At 43.3% G+C, this 13,647-nt stretch overlaps 1 protein-coding gene across 1 annotated transcript in view; it reads right to left on the bottom strand.

The window, feature by feature from the left end:
* Positions 1–13,647, bottom strand: part of mpp2b (MAGUK p55 scaffold protein 2b) — a 68,150-nt gene that overhangs the window by 51,136 nt on the left and 3,367 nt on the right. Inside the window, exon 2 of the mRNA XM_080789006.1 lies at positions 2,967–3,053. Within this exon, the coding sequence (XP_080645132.1) occupies positions 2,967–2,997 (31 nt within the window). The 5' untranslated portion in view covers positions 2,998–3,053. The remainder of the gene's footprint in view (positions 1–2,966; positions 3,054–13,647) is intronic.

Here is a 13,647-nt window from a genome sequence, read left to right as displayed (position 1 = left end):
AACAATGGTGTGCAAAGAGCACAGCAGCATTGTGTATTGTCTGTATGGTCAGACAAAATGACATGTTTTTATACCGAGTAGTAGACATTGGCATCAACTGGTGTGGTGCCATGTGCACCTTGTTGTACTACTGTGTGTTGCTCTGTAATCCTGGAATTGTGGCCGGGCACCACACGGCAACATTCCTGCATGTCCCGAGCTGTGCTGAGCCGTTGTCTGTCAACGCTCATCTTCATCAGACCTGAAGGGAGCTCATCAGGAGCAGGTGCAGCAGTGAATCTGCACGGTTTTGCATCAGCAAACAGTGTCCATCACTTCAGTTAGTGCTTTCATCCCCTATCCACCATCATTTACATTTGCATGCCAGATGTTCAGCGCACGCTCTTAGCCACATACAAGTCACAAACAAAGCACAACAACCGTAGAATAAGCTTAATTTCCAGGATAACTGATGTCCTAACAGTAAGCAAAACAATCGTCAAAAGTCTTATAATGCCCCCTGTGACACTCCTGTTATCCTAGAATTGTTCTTAGCTCTTTAACACTAATCCAGTGTCATCATCCACCCACTTTAGTTTGTCCACTAAAGAGGCTTCAGTTCACAATGCCTTTAATTAGAGCAAAGACCTAATTCTTACAACCAAAGATATCCTCCTAAACCCGAAAACCTTGCCTCCTCTCAAAGCTCCTTCACCATCTCTGTTCCCTGGCATAATCCCAATATGCCCAGTACGCAGTTTACACAGCTCCCCACACACACACACACACACACACACACAGCCTCCCTCTTTCCCACGCCCTGCCGGTGAAGACTGAGTGACTCCTGTCCTCTTACCATCTCCCTCCTTGACATCCAGGCCCTCTAGAGAGTTGGCAGAGTCCTCCTCCAGGGAGAGCCTTCCAAACAGGCTGCCCGCCATGGTTGAGCAACAAGCCGCGACGATGCACACACACACACACACACACACACACGCACACACGCGCGCACACACACACACACACACACACACACACACAGTAACACACCCAGTATCTATGGCAGCCAGAGAGATCCTCCTCTATCTCTCTCTCTCTCTCTTCCTGTCTCTTCCTCTACCCCCTTTTACTCTTTCCCTCTACCTGCTCTTGACGCGAGTAGGAGCTACGCCTGGCAGAAAGCCTGCCACTATCTGAATGAATGGAGAACACAGAGAGGTTGCGTGAGTTGTATGCATCTCCTTTGTGTGGACATAAATAAAGTGTGCATGTGTATGATAGAGAGAGAGAGAGAGAGAGAGAGAGAGAGAGAGAGAGAGAGAGAGGAAGGAAGGTAGCTGGTGAAAAGGGGAGGGATGTATGATGCCTTCATGGAGGAGGGTCTCTCTTGGGGAGGGGGGGGGATACAGGGCAGAGTCTGGGCGAAGAGGGCGGGGCCCAATTAATAATGACATTAAGGGGTCATTATTCATTTGCATCACAGCACTTGATGCACTGGCAATGTTGCACAATAACATTGTATATCAAACAAATGCAATGTTAAATATGCAAATTGTAAGCATGTAAAGTAGTGCGTTGAATTTCCTTTGGCATGCATTAGTATTTGTGCAAGGAGAGATTTATGCAAACAGAGTGGTTTGGTAGAAGAAGACGGACAGAAAAACGGGCATGGTCCTTTGCACCCCTTTTCAATTAGGGTAGAAGGATTATACTTGGTCACTGAGGGTCTCATAACCCTCTGGCCAGTTCAAATCCAAGTAGCAAGGGGATGCTCAGTAGATCACAGATCCCCTGTGACATGGCCTAACAGTAATATTGAAATATGAAATATTGGCGCACATATCTATCTATCTGACGCCCCCCCAATTCCCATGCTATCACACACACGCACACTCACAATACATTATAGATATAATGAATGGTTCTTGGGTTCCTCTGCAAAGAAAACCTAACTTCACTCAACAGCACTATCTCCTAACCTTGTAGAAGAGACATTTGTTGAAGAGAAATAATGTATTCAGTGTTGCCAATCTTCTGAACGTAGCCTTTGGCTATAGTACAAATTGAGACCAACTGACAGCCCATTAGAAAAAAGAAACGAAACTGTACAACTTGTCATCCTGGCAACGTTATCTTCCATTCTCTCTGCCTGTTGACTGCTAAAACCAATTTCACCAATGTTCAACAAAAAATCTGAATTATCAGACTGACTTTGACCTTCAAGAGACACTGAAGTTGTCCTTAACTAACCCAACATCCGAAAGCCTGCAACCCACCAGCCCCACCGGTCTCTGTGAAAATTGATCCATCCATACTCACCCGATGCCTCCACGGGGAGCTCTGCAAGAGAGAGAGAGTGTGTGTGTGTGTGTGTGTGTGTGTGTGTGTGTGTGTGTGTGTGTGTGTGTGTGTGTAATTGCCACAACGGTATGAGTGTCCATGTGCGTGACATTGGGGCATGGTGAAGGATACAACACAACAGAGTGAGTCCTTCCAAGCATGACTGATGTAGGTCTTGAGCGTTAGTGCTCCATTAGCCAGCTCATTAAGTCACATTAGGGCACACGAGATGAGTTACCCTACTCTGTGTGATCAAATACACCCAAGAACCATTCAGCCTTGTCCTCTCTCTCTCTCTCTCTCTCTCTCTCTAATGCACACGCACGATTACAGATTGCAGACTACCGATACATCTGGCGACATCTAAATTGTATAGTGACTAGAATAGCGGCAAGATTGGCCGCTAACAAACCTACACAGACTGCTGTCTGTGCAAGAACGCACGGCACGCCCCATAAACATGCTCACCCGTGGTCAAATCCTGGCGATATTGGAACGGTCCACCACCAAGTATTCCTTTATTCCTATATATTTTTTATCCCACGATTTTCGAACCCATTTTTCACCTGGTGTTTCCCCAGCGGGCTACCGACTGCGTTACCGCACGCACACACTCACTCACTCCACCTGAGACCAAGCCACTTACTTACCAGAATCAGAGCTGGCTGATGCCACTGGCATTTTGGAGATCGGCTTGTCCCAAAGTCCTCTGTGAATCCTGTCAGGAATCAGGACAGCTGGAATGAAAGAGAAAGAAACAAGAAACTAAGATAGGGTGAAGGGCACAGACTACAATAAACAATACTAAATTATTTCACTGGATTTATGAACGCAACCTCCCCGGGCTGTCCTACCGAAGAAGGTGACTAAAGGATCATTTATACGTAGTTGTGCAACATGGCTCACAACCAAGTTGAACCAACCAAGCACCAAGCAACCAATCAGGCAAAATAGACAGGAATTTGAGCAGTGGTTCTCAACCTAAATGAGGGGGTTGAAATATGATTATTTTGGGGTCACACAAAGACCTTAATCTTAGTGTTTTACCAATTTCTGTTGGGGCCCACGTGCACTACCCTTGAGGCCCACAGGGTGGGAATCACTTGTGTAGTGTAAGAAAGCTCAAGCATTACCACCAGCGTCAAATTCGGTTAACAGCTATAAAGGACAGCCTGTTGCTCTGGTATTAACACCCACATGCTGTCCGGCTCTACACTTCCATGAGGAGGACTCTTTAGCTACTGCTGGAGAGCTGGAGTGAGTGGGCGTGCAGGCTGGCTGCCTGACGTTAGCTCAGAGAGGGTCTTTTGTTGACTGTAATTGGTCCTTTGACATCAGACAGCACGAAAAGACCCTCACACTGGCAAACTTGGGCAACCCAGTAGCTTTTGATACGAGGTCCTGTCGTGGCGCACACACGCACACAGCTGAAAATAACCCCAAAATGGCAGATGTACAAGTTCACAGCGCATTTCACAGGGCGACGCAATGTGAGCTTGTAGATTGGCTATTGTACGGTAAGCAACCCCCCGCACAACTAACTATAAATCCACACTAAAAGCTAACTTCTAAGAGCCTAATCCTAATCACAACCTGAATTTGTTTCTAATTGAAGTCCAACTCTAAAAATATATCTCTTGTGAGGAACTCACAATGTCTTTCTAAAATTCTACTATACTATGGATGGACATTTGGACTCCACAAATATAGTAATACGAGGCGCACTACTTGTCTTTCTCTTCCCCGTAGCTGGGAAGAGAAAGACAATGACGGGGAGAGAATGGAGAATAGGTCGAGAGGGGGAAACGATTGGGGAAAAGTAGAATGCTCCGGCAGTGTAGGAACGACAAGTGATGCGAGAGGAAGGAGATCAAAAGGAAGATACAATGATGAAAGAAGACAAAAAGACTAATGAACGAAGAGGGATAGAGAAGTGTGAAAAAAAACATTCATTCCAGGCATCAAACATTCCAAAACCTAAGTATGTTTGGTATGTCCGCATGAAAAGCTTATTTATGCTCCTCATTTAACAGCTGTAACTGCTGCAACTTTGACACTTAAGTACTTAGCTGTCGTAGACACTGAAGGGGGGAACTTTGTAAAGCTTGGACCTGTGCTGATCAGGTGCTTAATACCACATACCAGTCCCCCAGCTTATCCATGGACTCCAGTGTTTGCAATGACAGAGCTTGTTAAGTGTGCAGAGAGCACGTGGTTGTTAAAAAGTCAAAGCCGATTGCAGTGGGCACTATTGGCCACACTTTTGTATTGACTCATGTGTGTTTGTGTATGAAAAAGAGAAATGTAGATAGATAGATAGATAGATAGTACAACAGGGCAGAGTGAGATAAAGGCAAAATGAGACCAAAAACAATCACACCTGTGTGAACCAAGTGGTGCAACTATAATAAATGTATTGTTATAGTTACTGTACTCTACTGTGCTCTGTACTGTATTGTACTGTGCGGGGCTCCCCTGAACATCCAGACCCCCAGGAACGCAACCAGGGTGCCGCCCCACGTCCGAAACGGTCGAGAAATGACATGACATGACCCCGGAACATCCAGAGCCCCAGGAACGGCCCAGGGCTCGTACTGTGGTGTACTCTGTGCCACTTTACTCTGTTGCTCGCACAGACAGACAGACAGACAGACAGACAGACAGACAGACAGACAGACAGAGCTGCGTAATGGAGTGGTTAGGCACCGCTCAAAAAGAGAGAACAACATACAAGACAAAACCCAAGGGGCGCAGCTGCGCAGGAGACATGGTTTCAAGTCATTCCCATTCACAGCCTATCACGGAACATTGACTGCTGCAGGCCATTCAGCCAAACATTAATAATGACACAGTAATCTCAGTGTCAACATTCTCTCATCCTGTTAAGTCTGATTTATACTCGGTTGCACACCAAAAAAAGAAAGGAAAAAAAGCCTACACGATGCATAGCAGCACGCATTGTGTCCGTCTGTAGGTTGGCTATTTTCGCTGCGCAACACCCGTTCACAACGTGGAAACACACGTCTTTACCCATGCAAGGAGGCATGGCCACCTGCCAAGTGATCAAACACACGTCTTTACCCATGCAAGGAGGTATGGCCACCTGCCAAGTGATCAAGCTCTCCCAATCCAGGAGCAGACCATTTATTATTTTGGTAGGGTAGCACTTATCAGACTAATACTGTCTGAAACAGAATGGTAGAACACTATAAATGAGCACAGAATCAATAGACTATATCCCCCCCCACTATCAAATTTACAGAAGTGAATTTGCCCCGCATAGTGGTTTGATAACCAAGCCACTTCTTATTGTGACAAGCAATGTACTGAATGGATGGTTTCCAAGTCCAAAGTAACATTACAAATTGGATTAAAAACTATAAAATGAGTTGCCGCACAGTGGCTTATAATAAGAAATCCCTTTCTTGCATTTCCTTTTAGGAGTGAAAATGCCGCAGTCCTCTTGTGCACACACACACACACACACACACACACACACACACACACAAATTTATACTCCGTCGTATCACTGTGACATTCACCAAAAGTAACAGATTTTGGGGCGGGCAGCACGGCTGGACAGCAATGAATACATTTTATCTACACAGTTTGTTCTCAGTTTCTGCTCAGGTGCTGAAGACAGCTCTATAGCACAGCTGCTGCAATAACATCATGCTCACTGGCCTGTGATCATCTCAACACTGTCATCCAATTAAAAAAGTGGAAGGCTGTGTGTGTGCGTGTGACTGTGTGTGTGCGGCTGTGCACGCATGTGTGCGTGCGTCATGCGTGGCTGCGTGCATGTGTGTAATTGCCTTATGAAAGCCACAAATTTGGCCATTTCACCTACTAAACATTTCTGAACGCCATATAAGCATCTGTGTCATTTTATGTGACTTGTCATTAGACCATAGTGTTTTTGGCTAAGTCGGTCACTGAGTGATTAGTTACTGAATTGCACTTTGACCTGGCTTCAATACCTCTTGTCAACCAGCAGGGGTCCTACGCGATCATGTCAATCAATAAAAGAGCAGGTAGACAGACTCTGCCATTAGGAGTGACCGGACTATGAAGGACTGAAACCAGGTAGAAGTACAACCACCATTGTTCATTGCACTCAATCTTGGTCAAAGAAATTATTGCACTTGAGAAAATTCACTTGTTTTAAACTTGTTCTGACTGCATGGCCGACAACACTGTCTGCAACAAATACATATTCATTGAAAAATGTTGAGGATAACACAAGAAAGCTAAAAACAATGAATGATACATAGCTTGTGGCGTTACTGTAGTTCAGTCAGATATACTCAAGGGGTTAATACGCTGCATTACTATGTGGGTGTATACAGTGTTATGCAAGACCCACATGTCATTCGCTGACATGGTAATCAGCTGACCAATTGGGCGGGGTATTTAAGATCACCTAATTCTTCCTGCGTTCCTTCTGCATATGGTTCCTGGTTGTTGTTATGCGCCGTTTGCTCCCACCGCCACCCTAGCACCACCAGTGGGCTCTGCTATTTCTATTCCCCATGGGGGGGGGGGTGTTATACTGTAGTATATCTATCTTCCTGCTCTTAACGTTTAATGATAGTGCTGAGCAGGAATAAAATATAGCAGAGCCGAACACCAAGATAAAATATTATGTGCACACTTAATAATAAATATTTGTTCAATCCATTTGTGAGTAATCTGACTGAATTTACAGAATTTCCACTGTGGTCCAGTCATACACTTGGTTTTGCTTGTTTGTTTGGTTTCATGGCAAGAGAAGAATTCCTGCTCTATTAAATAGTACAGTGGAGTGAGACTGGAAATACAGGAGAGAGGGCATTATGTGACTAAGTGCTATGAACACAAACCAATTCAGCTACTATTGCAGCATGTTGGCCTGAAGCCATGGTTTACTAGCGTGTTGTAGTGGTATTTGTGTGCCAAATGCTGTATAATATGCCTTGAGCAGTTCCCACAACGATACTGTAGCACAACCTGTGAATGTGAACATGCTCGCTCACATGCGCGCACACACGCACAAACCACATGCACTCACACACAGAAACAAACAAGCAAACAACTACAACCAAACGAGCCATAATCCACACATGCACGCTGGCGTGGGGCCTAAAAATAACCATGTGCTCCCCACGGCTTTCTCATTACTTTACAAGGGAAATGGTCGTATCCAAGACAACCATGAGCAGTTTTTTTTTCTCCTCCAGCGCTTCGCCATGGCAACAAGAGAAAAAGGCGTAAAATAATAATAAGGTGGACGGGAGTTTAACCTAATTGGTGCATATTAAAAGACAAGTGGTACACTTTAATCCACAGGAGGTCAGTTTCTGGGAAATAGATTTTTATATCAATCCACAGAAAAAGCAGGGTTTTAGGTTTGGACAAAATTGGCAATTGGCAGTTAATTCCATTCCAGCTCACCAGATGTCACTTGAGAATTATTTTAACAGCAGTTTGAAAGGCACCTTTGAGCTCTGCAATCAACTGTCTTTCCGGAGGGGGAAAATGCCTTCATAATTGCCCCGTCCGTTCAACTCGATTGATCGACTGTTAAAACAGCCGGGCCTTATATTATTACCTGTGGCAAAGCTACAGTAGGGCTGTGTGATCATCATCCCTCTGCCTCAATTATGCCACAAGTATCAGATGCAAAGATGCAGATGATGAACGCTGACTCATCTCATTCCCACCCTGCTTGGCTCCCTCTACAAATCCCTCTCCTCCAGGAGATTCAAGAGTTTCAGCTGCAGCAGGACATTAAGCTTCAGGATTAGCACATATCTTGCAGTTGAGGGTGGTCAACACTTGAACTCTGATGCACAAGCACGTTCAGCAGTAGAGCAAGCATTAGCCAACAAGCACTTCAGGTACTGTAGGTAGCAGCACAAAGGAACAAGCACTTGTAAACAAACGTAGCAGCACAAAGCACTCGAGGCCTTTATTATGCATGTATATTTGCATGTATGTGTTTTTGCTGCTCTCGTATTACATATTTTATTTACTTTTGTGTGTCTGTCCATTTTAATTAAGAGCTGTACTGAGACAAATTCCCATCAACTGCGTTGACTTGTCAACAAGAAAAGCGCGCTCCTCTGAGCGCAGTATACCCACAAATGCATCAGTTAGCCTATAGAATGGAATATTCTATGAATATGGAATTGGACAGTATTGATAGATACATCTTGATCATGTGACCCCAGATATAAGTACAGATTTGTGTGAGTTTTAATCTGGATTCTTTTAGTAGTGACAGTAGTGTAGTGTTTTGAAGAAAACGCTAAATGTTTGAAAATGTAGTCTAGCACAAATGGCCTGGCTTTTGATTGTACAACCTACAGGTCAAGAGTTATAGGCCAAAACGTTAAACAGCCTGTTATTATAGCACCACCATGAGATGAGCCCAGTTTAAAAAAAAGTTATTCCTTGACCTACTGGGAATGTGTGTGTGCAAAATTTCCCGCCAATCGGTCCAACGTTGCCAGAGATTAGCTGTTCACGGACGTACGTACTGGAGCAAAAACAATCTCCAGCCTTCGGGTGTGACTGGTCTGGCAGAGACAATAAAGTATTATGATGCGGACCAACCGAGATGATTCAGGTTCACTGTGAGACTAATAATGAGTATGACCAGTGTCTTTCGAAAGCCAAATTGAACCCATTTATGACATGTTTATCTGCCATCTGCAGCAAATTATCAGGACTACTCTACAAATGTCAATGGATTGTTGGATTTTAATGACTGGCCTTAAAGGACAATACTGGTTTTATTGCATGTTTGCCTAGCTCCCGGTTCATAGTGTTAAAACAAGAGAGTTCTCCTTAACGCTAGGCCAGGGAGTATGCATTTCCTCATTGACAAGGTTAACGATGTCTACACATGGGGTCTATGCTTCAATAAGAATAAGACTGTTGTTGAAAGTCTTTTCCCATTTCTCTGCGATGGGAATACTCTCGTAGCTCCACAATTTATGTAAAATCCACTTTTTGCCATAAAATACAGCATATCCACCAGACAGTGCTTTCAACAACCTACAACCACCTTTGTTTTTCTTCATTTTTTTACTAAAGTGTAGACACTGTAAACCTGGTCATTGAGGAAATGTATAAAGTAGACCCTGGCATCGGACCAATGGCCATAACTAATGTTTATTGATTCAACCATTTTGCAAGAAGCCGCTGGATTTAGTTAATTTATTTCAGAGTGAACTTCATGGCGAGTGATGTGATTAATTATTCTAAGTCCATGACTTCTTAACATTACAATGATTACAACACTGACCCAATAATTCAAGTTCTGTAAAGTTGAATTGACTATGGAGAAAATGTTAACAAACACTGAATCTAAAACTAAAGCAATTAATAGGCAAATGGTCTACATTCATGTGTAATATATGGCCAACGCTGTGACTAGGCAATAACATGTACTACTGACGTCGGTATGGTCCTTTAATGTTATTCATTGCAAATGCAACAGCCATGTGCATCACATGAAGGCTATCCAGTTATCAGTCTCAGAGGTCTTTTGGATGATGGGGAAATTACTATCAGAATCAGAATCAGCTCTGGACAATTAGCAAATTGATCACACCGGATCACCCCATGGAGTTGGCCTGTTCTGACATCACAATGAGGGTTCTGACATCTGCATGGACTCCATATTTGGGCATGCCTGACAAATAGACTCCATATATGGGCATAAAAGGGACACAGACCAACTTGCATCGTTCCAAGTATGGCAGTGCCCAATGGGCACCGCTCTAGTTATCCAATATAGAAAATGTAAGAGATCTACAAGCTGCAACTTTTAGATCCTTAATTTCACTATTCGACAGGTTTATAAGTCTTATAAGTGGTTACGATCAGTTGGTGAACAAGCTAAAGTAAACTATTTCTTGCCTCATGCATATTTATATGCATGAGGTGTTGCTAACTCACAGTATAATGAGCGTGGAAAATAACATTTACAACCTCTTTCCCTGACGCAGGTGAGCTCAGGCCTGAATGGTACAATGGATGTTAATTCTGCTTTAAAAGGCCAAATTGTAAATAATTAACCCGTTTACTAAAACCTTGGAGACCCATTAACCCCCAATTAACTACAGAGAGCAACAGCAGAGTGGTTCATGGCATTGAACCACTCGACAATTTGTTTAAAGTTGATCAGTCTGATTAACCACATGAACCCTAAATGTCCCTGTTCTAAGTAAGCCTTCCCAAGCCTCCCAGTCTCAGGGCAGACACTCTAACTACAAGGCCACTGCCCATGCACTGAGCTGGTCCATGTTCTAGGCATGTCATATAATAGGCAAACAATTCAGCGAAAATAGGTGAACATTCAGTGAAAATAGCCGATCTTCAAGCTCAAACTTACAGATTGGTATTTTCTTTTGATGTACAAGAAATATAGGGTTTAAGTGGTTAAAGATCGTTTTATTGCGTTTTTAAGGCATTCATGTCATTGTGCACTATGTTACTGTACTTGGACCCTTCACAAGTTCACAACGGACACGGATGAAGAGTGGTTGTGTTCGGTCCGGTGTTGCAGTGAGTGCAGTGTATATTATTCTATTTAATGCAATAAATATACTGGCACCGTTTGGTTGGAATGAAAACATTCATAGGGTTGTCTCTGACATATGATTGGAGACCAAGCACTTCTTTGACTGATCTAAGCATTCACATCTTCGGTTGAAGTTTGCTGTTGAATTCTACTGATAAAACGTACAATAAATAAAACAATTTATCAGTGTTAGTCCCCACGGGGGCTGTAATTAGTTTGTGCTGATCGCACACACCACTGGGACGAGGCAATCAGAGTCAGACTCATTGAAAGAGCTGCAAGGCACTGAGGGAGACTGTTCACAATCAGCAGCACACTGCCTGTAAATCACTAAAAGTCCCAGCTTCCCTTCTCATACTTTCAAAGGAAACAGGCAGAGTGACAAATGTAGCCAGTCTAGCCACTGTTTCAATGTCAACCAAACTGCTCTAAAGAGAAGCTACCGGGCACCAAGGCCAGAATATCACCATGCCAATCCAGCACTCACTCAGTAGGAAATCACGAATTGTTAAATTTGCACTGCGGTGCATGGAAGCTTGAGCGGTTGCCATGGTAATGGTCGCTCATGTGTGTCGTGTAGACCAGAGTGTAAGCAGATTACATAGCAGGTGTGTGACGAAGTGGGAACTGAGGTTATCTATCTATATATGTACAAAATATCTGTGTGTGTGTGTGTGTGTGTGTGTGTGTGTGTGTGTGTGTGTGTGTGTGTGTGTGTGTGTGTGTGTGTGTCTCTCTCTCTGTCCCAGCCTGGGTATAACTCAGGTGCCATTGACCTCAAACGTGTGTGTGCGGTTGATGACCCAGGGGTAGTGCAGTGCTGTCGGACGGTACAGCGAGTACTCACAACATGATGACCCAGGGGTGTACTGATATGCCGGTACAGCGAGTACTCTCACAACATGCACAACAGGTATTATATAACTGGGTGGAGCATGCATTGCATTCCCAACTTGCATCGTTCCCGACTTGCGTGGTCCCCAAAGGGCACCGGTATAGTGTTTTTGAAGGAGGACACTGGAGCTGTATGTCAACGCTCAGTTGAAACCGCAGGGGACCCAACCTCAGAGCATCACTTTCTCTCTAGCAAAAACAGCTGATTTCCTGTTTTAGTTGTAATTACTCAGCCCGGGGGACAACAATATGATATTTTTGCAGAGCACAACCAGAGTCTGCCTTTCCTCTCAACCATTGAATACATATACCGTACCTATTATGAAGCAATGACAGTAGAACTGAATGATGTCACGCTGTTATGGTCAGCTGATAACATTTTAAGATCTTGTTGCGAACGCAATGAGCACTTACTATGAGACCTAGCAGATCATGTCTGTCTGTGTGTGTGTGTGTGTGTGTGTGTGTGTGTGTCTGTGTGTGTGTCCCACCTTTGTGCCCATATATGGAGCTGAGTGATGGGGACTCCTTACATGGTTATGGCTGAGTCATGGTGACGTAATCACTCAGCTCCATGGGCACAAAAGCGGGACAGACAGACAGACACACAGACAGACAAAACCCAAATATGTACGAGCTGCGTTCGCTTCCCGCGTTTGCGCGTCTTACTGGTAATAACATCTCAGACCCATAATCCCCTCTGGCCTCTTGTTGATAAGGGTTGGCGCTGAATCCCGGGTCAGGCAGGGACAGTTTATTTATTTATTGCGTTTCCTTTTGATTTGGGACCAGCTGCTAATCAAAGCATTATTGGTAGCAGTGTGATATGAAGTGTGTTTTACTGTTTTACCCAGTGGTTCCTCAAACAGTGATCCACCGCACCGACCACTACTTGGTCCATGGGGAAATGTTTTAACATGTAAAAGAAATGCATACACACACACATTATATATATATATATATATATATATATATATATATATATATAAATGAATTAGAAGATTTTGTAAAAGTAAAATTTCTTCCGTAATATAATTCAAAAAGTGAAACTCAACACAACCATCTATTATATTTCACAGCACCGTGTGCCTCCGTACGTTGACAAGCTTTATGTTGATACTGATCTTCCTTTTCCAGCAGTGTGTGTTGAGACTCTGGACATGACAAAACACAGTGATGATTTAGGCCATGTTATCTGCTATGGTGTTGAGCACCATAGCCAACTGGCCTGAACTGAACCCCACAGAGAATCTAGGTTGTATTGTCAAGAGGAAGGTGTGAGACATAAGACTGAACAATACAAATTGCTGTTATCAAAGCCTGGGCTTCCATAACACCTCAACAGTGCCACAGGCTGATGAAATAATTTGTTCAAAAGTAGCCCAGACCAAGTATTGACTGCATACAGTACATACTTTTCAGATGTCGACATTTCTCATTTAAAAAAATCTTTTTTTTTTACTGGCCTCGTAAAATATTCTAACTCATTGAGATAGGATTTTTAGATTTTCATGAGCTGTATGCCATAATCATCAAGATTAAAACAAAAAATGGTTTTAAATACTTCACTTTATGCACAATAAATTGAAAATATATGAAAGTTTCACTTTTTGAATTATATTACGGAAGAAAATGAACTTTTACAAAATATTCTAATTCATTGAAATGGAGCCGTATATGTAGTACCTTTGTTGAATGTATATTATAGTATATTATTGTGGGGAGGTTTGCGGCTGGACCTTGAGGATTGTTCAAAATATTGATAGTGGTCCAGAGCTCAAACAAGGTTGAGAACAACCTCTCTACATAAATCCAATTTACGCTACTTTTTTTTATTTTTTAATCACATAACTTATCAAGCCTTA

Source organism: Protomyctophum bolini, assembly GCF_963924005.1.
Source record: "Protomyctophum bolini genome assembly, chromosome: 18".
NCBI classification, from domain to species: domain Eukaryota; kingdom Metazoa; phylum Chordata; class Actinopteri; order Myctophiformes; family Myctophidae; genus Protomyctophum; species Protomyctophum bolini.
This window is presented reverse-complemented; position numbering and strand designations above follow the sequence as displayed.